This window comes from Solanum tuberosum, unplaced genomic scaffold (genome assembly GCF_000226075.1).
Source record: "Solanum tuberosum cultivar DM 1-3 516 R44 unplaced genomic scaffold, SolTub_3.0 scf00885, whole genome shotgun sequence".
In the NCBI taxonomy this organism is placed as follows: domain Eukaryota; kingdom Viridiplantae; phylum Streptophyta; class Magnoliopsida; order Solanales; family Solanaceae; genus Solanum; species Solanum tuberosum.
The window spans coordinates 2,641-13,064 of NW_006239795.1; the positions used below are offsets into that span (position 1 = coordinate 2,641).

General features: G+C 32.7%; 1 protein-coding gene across 6 annotated transcripts; it reads left to right on the plus strand.

Moving 5' to 3' along the window:
• Positions 1-627: 627 nt before the first annotated feature.
• On the plus strand, positions 628-5,395 carry LOC102594117 (probable zinc metalloprotease EGY2, chloroplastic). Of its 6 annotated transcripts, none has more exons than XM_006367651.2 (13): positions 628-807; positions 881-935; positions 1,035-1,070; positions 1,155-1,220; positions 1,453-1,509; positions 1,635-1,745; positions 2,007-2,081; positions 2,169-2,274; positions 2,404-2,497; positions 2,975-3,128; positions 4,487-4,694; positions 4,778-4,938; positions 5,023-5,395. In XM_006367651.2, the coding sequence occupies exons 1-13, from the start codon at positions 725-727 to the stop codon at positions 5,263-5,265; spliced, it is 1,449 nt and encodes a 482-aa protein (XP_006367713.1). In that variant the 5' UTR covers positions 628-724; the 3' UTR covers positions 5,266-5,395. The 6 variants fall into 6 exon arrangements, with proteins under 6 accessions (XP_006367713.1, XP_015161093.1, XP_006367709.1 ...); XM_015305607.1 differs by having other exon boundaries at positions 1,456-1,509; XM_006367647.2 differs by having other exon boundaries at positions 629-807; positions 1,143-1,220.
• The last annotated feature ends 5,029 nt before the right edge of the window (positions 5,396-10,424 follow it).

Here is a 10,424-nt window from a genome sequence, read left to right on the forward strand (position 1 = left end):
GTTTTTATTTTACTCAAAATTAATTATTTAAAAATTACTTTTGATACAAATGACAAATGTCATCGTCTAATTCCTCATATTATACATCATTCGTGAGTGTAACAAACACATGCTATATATTTTTGCTGATATAAGAAAAATGTCAAATGACGTAGCAGGACCCTACATGAGGTGTCTAAAATTAACATCATTCAGTTGAGGTGTCTAAGTGAAACATTATGCCAACTTTAGGGAGTCACTGATGAGTTAGGCCTAAACAAAATGAGTTATTGCACTTGGAAATAATTTTTTTTGTTTCTTTTAGTTATGCAAAGGCGAGAATCTTTGGCAAAAATAAAAATTCAACTATCTATATTTGTAAGTGATGATTGACATAATAGTCTCAAAATGGATATTTCAAGATAAAAACATGCATTACAAATGGACATGTGTGTCTATTTGTTCAATTTTATATAAATTCAAATATCTACTTATGCATATTCAAATTTAAAAGATATTGTTATCGATGTAGCCAAGTAAAAAGTCATGTTTAAGTATTTTATGATAGGTGATTGAATATAGGCATGGGAGAGGAAAAAGTAGTTGTTGTATGTTGAAAATGGTAAGCTTAAAGTTGTTCCACGTGTTTTGGTTACATTGGGTAGTGGGATGAAGTTTAGAATTTTAGGCGGTAAAGGATAAGAGAGAGAGCGAGATATTTATCAAAAACAAAAGAGGCTGAAAAATGAATTTACCGGCGATTCTCCCTTGCTGTTTCAATCGGCTTCATTGTTCTCCCTCAATTACTCCACCAACACATTTCTTAAGGTGAATGTTTGTTTTTGTTTGCCTTTGAATATATAAACTTGTTAACAATTTTATTTATTTTTGCTGACCATAGATTTGTCATCCGCAAGAAAGGTAGCGTTGTTTGCAGATTGAGTGACAACAACAAGGTTTTCCTTTTTTATTAATTATTACTACAGTACAAACACTATTCCATTTGTGTTTGATGTGCAGGCTGCCTTACTCTTATTTTATTTTGTATTTTAAAGGATGACGACTCTGTTCAAGATAATAATAGTCATCAGGTGAATTCTTCAATGCAATAATTAAATTGAAAAAAGTTTTAGTGAATGAAAAGTCATGTTGTAGTCTTTTAGGATAATGATCAGCCATTGGAGAATACAAGTCTTGAAAACAATGATGGGCCTCAACCGGATCAACAAACTGGACTTGAGGTACGCCTTTCTTATTTGAATGAATGAACAATTATTTACTTTTTAAGTAGATACAATGACTATAATACCGCTGATGTTCTAGTGCCCTATAGCTTCTATCCATAAATGGTTACGTTGCAAATGCATTTTCCAACATATTTATTGCTTCGCATTCGGAATTTGCTTTGTAATAGTGGGTAATAAGCAATTCTATTTCAATTTTTCCACTCATTTTCTTAAGCCTGGGTTGAAGCAGGATGGTACCGATGTTCAAGTTGCGAGTGGATCACCTCTTCCCGGTGTCAAGGTGGTAAATGTTGGAACATTAGGTTGAATATTTATTGGATAAATTGTTTACAGTTTGCTCCTCTACCATGTTGCCTTTTGGCTGTGAAGTTGATCTTTTTCATACTATTGATACTATTTCACAAGCAGCCTCAACAGCTCAATGAATCAATCAGGATCCCCAAGGAAACAGTTGAAATTCTCAGAAATCAAGTATTTAGTTTTGACACGTTTTTTGTTACAAGCCAGGAGCCATATGAGGTGAGCTATCTGCTGAAATGTTCTTTTCTATCTCATTTATGAAAATTCCGAGTCAAACATGAGACAATAATTTAAAAGTTTGAAACTATTAAATTTAGTTGAGATACAACCATAAAAAGTAAGATTAAACTACTGCGGATACCCTCTCAAGCAAGTGGTCATGGGCTTGTGTTTCTGTTCTTGCCTTCTCGGTTCATGTGAAGCTTAATATGCAATTCTTTGTGGTTCCACTTTTAAAATCTCTTCTACTTATTTTTATAGGGTGGAGTACTATTTAATGGGAATCTACGAGGACAGGCTGCAAAAACATATGAAAAAGTATCAAAGAGAATGCAGGTGGCTCAAGTTTCCTCTCTTTTTCTCCAATTTAGGTTGGGCATCACCATGGTCTCTTACTATTTCAAAATGGCACTTGGCTAACAGGAAAAACTTGGAGATGACTATAAACTTTTTCTTTTAATCAATCCAGAGGATGATAAGCCTGTGGCGGTTGTGGTCCCAAGAATGACCCTGCAACCTGAAACTACAGGTAGTTTATTCATCATTCCTCATAGGCTTCAATTACTGGTTATAATAACAAGTGGGGATTCCTGTGTCAAAAATAAATAATTGGAGCTTTTCCTTGTCAAATAGTAACGCAGCTTGTTTGAGACTGCAGCTGTTCCAGAATGGTTTGCAGCAGGGGCCTTTGGACTCGTTACAGTATTCACTTTACTTCTTCGCAATGTGCCAGCATTACAATCGAACTTGTTGTACGTACCATATTTACTCCATTACTCTAATATTACCTGAAATGGTCACTGGTTTTGCATTTTCTTCGAAAGTCAAGTGGAGCTTAACATTTAATGTCCATTTATATTTTTCATTTTCCAAGTCCAATATAGTTGAATTATTGAATAGTTGTGTCATATCAATGTTATTATGTACTGGACTACTGCTTTCGTGTAAGGATTTTGAAAATACAATATTATTAGGTAGATCTTGGCTGTCTTCTATTTTATTCTCTTTACATTTCAGTTAGAAGTGCTCACTTTTTATTTTCAAGACTGTGTCAAGTTTTATTTGCATTTGCTCAAATTACCGCAAGTGAATCTAGAAGATATCTCAGTTATAACAATCTGTCTTGAAATATATTTATGTTGGATAATTCATGTTGTCGGACTGTGCATATTCTTTTTAACCTGTTTCACCTAAATTCTCGGCCACTAAGATAGAATTTTATTTCCCAGATCAGTTTTCGACAATCTTGACTTGTTGAAAGATGGACTACCTGGAGCTCTAATAACTGCTTTTCTTCTGGGGGTTCATGAAGTTAGCCACCATTTAGTTGCCACAGAGGTTGGGATTAAGCTCGGCATCCCATATTTTGTTCCTAGCTGGCAGGTAAGGTGCATAGGACCGTAGGTTTCATGCACTCTATGTATTAGACAACCCTTTGTGTCTCCTTATTTATATGTCATCTTGGTTGATCTAAAACCTCATATTGATAAAAAATTATTTTGGGGGGTGTGAAGTCATTTTGTAACTGCCAAACTATGAGACATAGTTGAAACATTTCTCCGGTCAGCTGATAAGATATCCTTGTTGGGTCAGGAATGCATCAATTATCTACTGCGCCTTTTCTCTTGGGAAGATTCGTTGTATTGGAGTTTGCTGTTTCCTTATAAAAACGTGTCAAACTGATGAAATATTTGGACACTAAAACTGTCATGTCATAAAGCTACTTTTGATGATAATTCGTGACATTCGGTCTTGTCCTGTCTTGCAGTGTAGTTGGTTATTATTAGAAACAGTCAGTCTTGTGATGTTAATCTGACCTGATATGATATTTCTCTTTATAACACTTGAGAATGCTCATTAGTGACGCCCAGAGACAAGAGTTCTCTTTCTTTTCTAGTACGATAGTATTAAATTACTGATATCTTGCAGCACCTGTAAGGCACCAAAAACTCTTTTAATGGTTATCCAAGTCATTGGTCTTAGCATCACCAAGCCACAAGGTTGAGTGAATTTCGACTCTGTTTTTTTCCTGGAAAGGGGTAGTCTTGTGAATTTCAATTGCTTTCATATGTAAGTGTAGTATTTAACCGAAAATGATAGTGTGGAGACTTACGGGTTTCTCCGGATCTGCAGCAACCACCACTCGTGTCACCGGTCTTAAGGAATCCTCATTAAGCTGATGAATTCCCTTGTTTCTCAGACTAAAAATCCTTTGTAATAAGATGCATCGAATATTCTCTTTAATAAACACTGACCGTCATATAAATGTGAAAAACCATCTTTGTTTTTCAACACCCATATTGGTATATTTATATGTTATAAATAGGGTTAAGGAGTATGACAAGTTAATTGGCTAACTAGCAGCCCTTATGGATGGACCCAACCCAATAACTAGTTCCAAATACATTCGCATTACTTCAAGGAAGATTCTATAAATGTTCAAGAATTTCTGTAAATTGTTACTACAGCCCGTAATGTGTAACTTCATCATCTTTATTGGAAATTTTAGACACTGTTGTTAGTTTTCTATATTTTCTTCTATCTCTTACTGCTTGAGGAAGAAAATGCACAAGTTCAAAATTTGGCAGGTTCCCTCTATCTTGTTGATACTCTTACTGATGTATGGTAGTTCTCAGTGATCTGGCTGCAAGAAAACTTTTAGGTGCTGTCTAGTTGGTCATGGTGAGTGGTGAAATGTGATTGGCCATCACGTCTAATATAATGAGCTGTTATGGTGGCAGATAGGGTGTTTTGGTGCTATAACAAGGATTCTAAATGTTGTACCAAATCGTGAAGATCTGTTGAAAGTTGCAGCAGCTGGACCATTAGCTGGGTTCTCTGTGGGGTTTATTCTTCTGCTTTCAGGATTCATCTTACCTCCTAGTGATGGGATTGGCATCATCGTAGATCCCTCTGTGTTCCATGAATCATTTCTAGCTGGTGGTATAGGTAAGTAGTAATAGTAGTTTGTGTTATCATTGTTACTCTATTGTGCAAAGAGTTGAGCCTTTTTTTTTATTGTTGACGTGTAGCCAAGCTTCTTTTAGGAGATGTTCTCCAGGAAGGAAGTCCTATATCGGTAAATCCGCTAGTGATATGGGCGTGGGCTGGACTTGTGATAAATGCTATCAATAGCATTCCTGCAGGAGAACTTGATGGTGGTCGGATTGCATTTGCGATGTGGGGAAGGAAGGTAACATAACATATTCTATAATGAAAGAAAAGTATACTTGTGTAAAGATGGATTGATGATCCTTAATTAATTTTGATGTGGCAGGCTTCAGCTCGCCTCAGTGCTTTTTCTATTGGTCTTCTGGGAATATCTTCATTATTTAACGATGTAGCATTTTACTGGCTAGTCCTAATATTCTTCCTCCAAAGAGGGCCTATTGCTCCACTATCAGAAGAACTCACTCATCCTCAAAATAAATACATGGCTCTTGGAGTCGTAGTATTGTTCTTGGGCCTCTTAGTTTGCCTCCCATATCCCTTTCCCTTCTCTAATCAACCTGCTCTCTAGACACATGTTTTTTTTTGGCTCTTGGGGTTCATTCAGTTATTTAACTTTTAATAAATCATAATAATACATGTTCACATTATATATGTTTGGACATTTTCTCTTTCCTTCCAAATTTATAATTTATTACGTAGCTATTTTGTAATACATGGGGAATGAACATTTTTCTTGTTTATTTGATTGTTCATTTTCCACTTCAAAAATTTAGCCATACAAACATACACTATAAAACGTCTCGCCATTCCATTTCTTTATGTATTTTTATATATTTAAAATTGAATTAACATTTTGATTAAGTTAGAATGACTGGACATTTTTAGAATTTTGAAAGATTAGCTATTTGTATTTCTTGGATAAGTAATTTTACTTCAAGAATCTTATCAACATTGCATTTTTTATTAATAGACAAATAAAATTACTTTATTAGACGAGTAAAATAATTAAAATTTCTAGTCATACACATTCCACTTCAAAAATTTGTTTGTCTGTTGAGTTTTCAGTCATTTTGCTTCTCGTTGTGTTTCTTGAAAAACTTTTAATATAAAGGATGGAGAATGTAGTATGCACAATGTATAAACATTGCTACTTCAATTAAATTAAGGGTAAGAAATCTCACTATATAAAATAAGCATAACAACTATATAACAATAGCTTTACTTTTCATCAACATAGCAATAATTTTTTTACAAAACATAAAAAAATAATAAATTATAAATTAAAAAAATGGAAAATCAGAAAAAGGAAAACATACTATTCAATATTTAGTGATATTCTAATTCCTTAATTTCCTCCATTTTGTTATTTACCTTCCATAAATATCTCAAATATTAGTTAACATTGTTGGATTTTTATTAAAAAAAATTAAAAAAATTTGCAATTGAATATTTAATGGTGTTAACGATTTTATTATTCGTGAATGGTATTCGCTCTAGTGTTGAAACATTAGTTTATCCATTGTCAAAAGTTAATTTACTTCATGGGATAAAATGCTTTTTTTGAGAAAAAATAGATGTTAAAAGGTATATATCATAATATTTGTTGGTATAATGTTGGTTTTATAGTTGGTTTAAATATTTGTATATTAAATGGTTGAATAAAATATAGTATAAATTTTTCATATTTATTGGCATATATGAGTTATATTGTTAGATTAACACATGGTGTAATTCTCTTAAAAATAGAATTACCTAAAAATTACTATGGGGCATTTAATGGTATAAAATTTCCTTTCAATATAAAGGTAGTGTTATATTTCAATTTAAATATATCAAATTATATATCAACTTTAAAAAATGGTTCTGTAATGCTTACTAATTCAAAATGGTAAGGTTATACCTTCCATATTGCCAAACCATCATTAAAAAGTTGATTTTCTTCATGGTATAAAATGATTTATTTTTTTTGAGAAAATTAAATGTTAAAATGGTTTTATATATATATTGGTATATTTAAAGGTATATTTATTATTATAACAATTGTTGGTATAATGCTGGTTCCATAGTTGGTATAAATGTCTGTATATTAAATGGTTGAATATATATTTAAAATATGGTATAAATTTGTGATATTTATTTGCATATATTGAGTTATGTTGTTAGATTAACACATGGTATAAACCTTAAAAAAAAAATAGAATTATTTAAGAATTCCTATGGGGCATTTAATGGTATAAAACACCTATCAATATTCTCACTAAAACAATCAATACAAACATTCACTTTCACTATTCTACATCATAATATATACATCTCCACAGCTCAAAACATCAAATTAATTATAAACAAGAAATCACAAAAACCAACAATACCATAACATCAGCACCTTTACAATTCCTCGGACCATATTTATTAATTAATAGACAAACAACCACAAAAAATACCAACACAGTAATGCACTACCACAAAAAATGCCATATCAACACTTTCTTATATTAAAATAGATAAATTATTAACAAGAAAGACACCAGAATTACTATAAATACACTACTCATTTTCACAATTCAACCCTATAATATTAACAAATTCATATTTCACCATCGTCCAATGTATTAACAAATTAGACACTACAATTATTGTCATTATAACCTTTTTTTTAAAATCATGTTAATAAGATTAACAAAAATTACAGAGCTAGAGGGGGGCATGGAAACCTAACCTCCAGACATAAAGAGAGCGTTTACCAGAGTTAATACTCCTAAAAGATCTTGTCTATGAATAAGAGTTTTGATACATTGAAGTGCTATAAGCCTAGATAAACATAGAAGTAACCTATAACTAGATTTAGCCTAAACATACTGGCATCTTTAGTACCACATTTATACACCATAATATTAGCACATCTACATGTCAACAATTCCTATTCCTAAACAAACAAGGACACCATAATTATTGGCAACACAAAATTTAATGTAGCAAAGTATTCTTCAAAACAATAGTTGTAGCTTTCTTTTCCTTTCCCCTCCTTTTTATCTATTTGGGGGTAACATTGAAATTTCTATCCGTAGATAATTTTTTTGTGTTGTTAGAGATGATTTTGAAAAGAAACAAAAAGAATGAGAAAAAATTGTTAATAGATATTTTCAAGAAGGGGATACAAATCCTTTTCTTAATAAAGATGACATTGAAAAAGAGAGGAAAAAAAAGAGAGCAGTAGTGCGTTAATACCAAGGAAAAATATGATGAATGACAGTTGGTATTCCGTGTAACGATTAACAAGAAAGAAAAAGTGAGATATTTATTAAAGAAACGTATCCATATATAATTGTGATTGAGATTCTAAAAAGTAAATAAAATAAAATGTAAAATATGAGTCCCATAAAATCAGCCCACTAACCAATAAAATTGGTCTTAAATCGTGTACCTATTTATTTTATAATAAATTATCATATTTATAATTAAAATGTTAATGTTGTAAATAAAAATACTAGAATAATATTATGTAAATTAAGGTCTTAAATAGTATATTCTTGAAATTCTTCCCTTTTTAAATATGGCTTTAAAATATTTCAGTAACAGTAATCAAAACTCAAAAAAAAGTTAACATGATAGACATCGATACATTATAAAAATCATATGATTCATATACGTCGACCGTAGTTAACAATCCAAGACAGTCACACATTAATATTATAGTCTTATGTCCCTATGTTATACCAATTTGATACTTGCGAGTAATTAGTAGTTTTATTAACAGAGAAGGACCTAAAATACCCCTCAACTATTTGAATTGGTTCAAAAATTTCTCCATCTAATCCCTCATCTCCTCTCGAAGAGATTCAAGGGCAGCCTCGATAAATGGCTCAATCATGGAAGGTACTTGAGCCTCTAATTGAGAGCCTTACACATATGTAGAGTATGCAAGGTTTCCCATCATCAATATAACTGCCTGCGTCAACGGGGGATGGGAGGTAGTAGCAACAATAGTAGTAGGAGTAGGGGTGGAAGTACCTGAGGCATTAACAATCGGAGTGGGATGTATAGACTCACCCTCTAGAGACTCCACATCTACGATCAGGTGGAATCCACCGATGCCTTCGTCTTTCGTTCCCTTCATCTTAGAGATACTCCACCTCAATCCTCAGAATATCACAAGCAGAACTAGGAGTGATCACAATGATCTTACTCCGATCTCAGATTGTTGCGACTTTAATATCATTTGAAAGAAGACTCAAAGATTTTTAATTTGGAGGGTAATGCTCATCTAAAATTCAAGCTTAGAGTCTAGTATTAAACATGAATAGTGACACAATTTCTCACATTTTAGAGTAACTTACAACTACTAGCTAAAATTGAGAAACACTAGTCCACTAAGTTATCATAACAAGTAGTCGATTTTTATCTTGCAATCTATCTAATTACAGTCAATCATCACATTCCATTTCACAACCTAAGTAGTACTTACCCACTCATTATACATCCTAGCCTAATTAGCTTCCTAACCCTGTAAATATCATAGGGCTCTCCCTTCAAAAATCACAAAGTAAAGCCTAAATTTGTCAACTCATAACTACACTATCCTTCTGTTAAGAACCTATAGTTAATCTTTTACAAATTCAATGACACGTCATCATACAATCATTTCCCAGTCCAAGTATACTCCAACTCATCCTAACCCACAACTCTTTCTCTACATTCTACCATCAAATTCACACAAAACTTATTACTCTTTAGTTAAAACCAAGGAACTCATCAACCCATTACTTATGTTATAGATACATACTCTAGATACATGCCACAATCAACCACTATTTTTATTATTGGTTCATACACTTCTAACTTCATCTTTCTAGCTCTAGGATCATTCTACTACTTATGCCTTACAATTTCCTAACTCATAGTCTCCAGGGTGACAACACTGCCCAATAATTTAGAGAAATAATTTTCCGCTTAAGGTGCCATCCATAAGAAGGTTTAGAGAAGGGGAGTTTGAGAGCACGTCAACTTTTGGCTCAAAGCATGATTCATACGAAAACGGGTGCATTCTTTCGAATCAATAAACTAATGGGGTCATCTCATGCCCTTGCGTAGTCTCTATATTTTCTAACTATGCTTTCTCAAATATGAGATTTTTTTTATTTTTTTTTAAAAAACAAACATTCTGCATTTTATTCATCTTAACTCAAAAGTACAATGATATGAGGGAGATACAAAAAGTGGATTACTTCTCCCTAATTTGAAAGGATTTAACCTCCTATTTGAGATGAAGAAAATGCAAAAGATGATTGAAACCTTGGTCATAACCAAATGACACCAAGTTTTCAAATCTAACAATATGTCAAAAGGTAAATTCTAAACGAAACTCCATCTCAAGGCGGGTCCCGATGATCTCTATCTTATTTTTTCGGATAGTTCTGAAGTTAGCCATATTCCATCTATCCATAGTCATAAGCCCCTTAATTCTTCTAGGAAGCTCAGCAAAAGTTGTAAACATAGTGCTCTGTTGATTAGTATGGCATAACGATGCCAGTTTGTCAGCAACCTTGTTGGCCTCTCTGTAACAGTGTCGCAAAATATAACATGTATTCTCCATGTGGGCTTTTAGTTCCTCCACTTCTTTCTGCATCTTCCATGGGGTAGAGTTCTGATCGTTGACACAATTTACCAGTAATTTTGAGTCACTTTCTGTCAAGATAAACTCATATTCATTGTTGATACACCACCTTA

Bases quoted from the DNA above. Each gene is read 5' to 3' on its own strand.
- LOC102594117 (XM_006367647.2), top strand. From the start codon at position 725: ATGAATTTACCGGCGATTCTCCCTTGCTGTTTCAATCGGCTTCATTGT. The intron at 2,082-2,168 runs GTGGCTCAAGTT...CTTGGCTAACAG, and splicing joins AAGTATCAAAGAGAATGCAG to GAAAAACTTGGAGATGACTA. The intron at 2,275-2,403 runs GTAGTTTATTCA...TTGAGACTGCAG, and splicing joins CCTGCAACCTGAAACTACAG to CTGTTCCAGAATGGTTTGCA.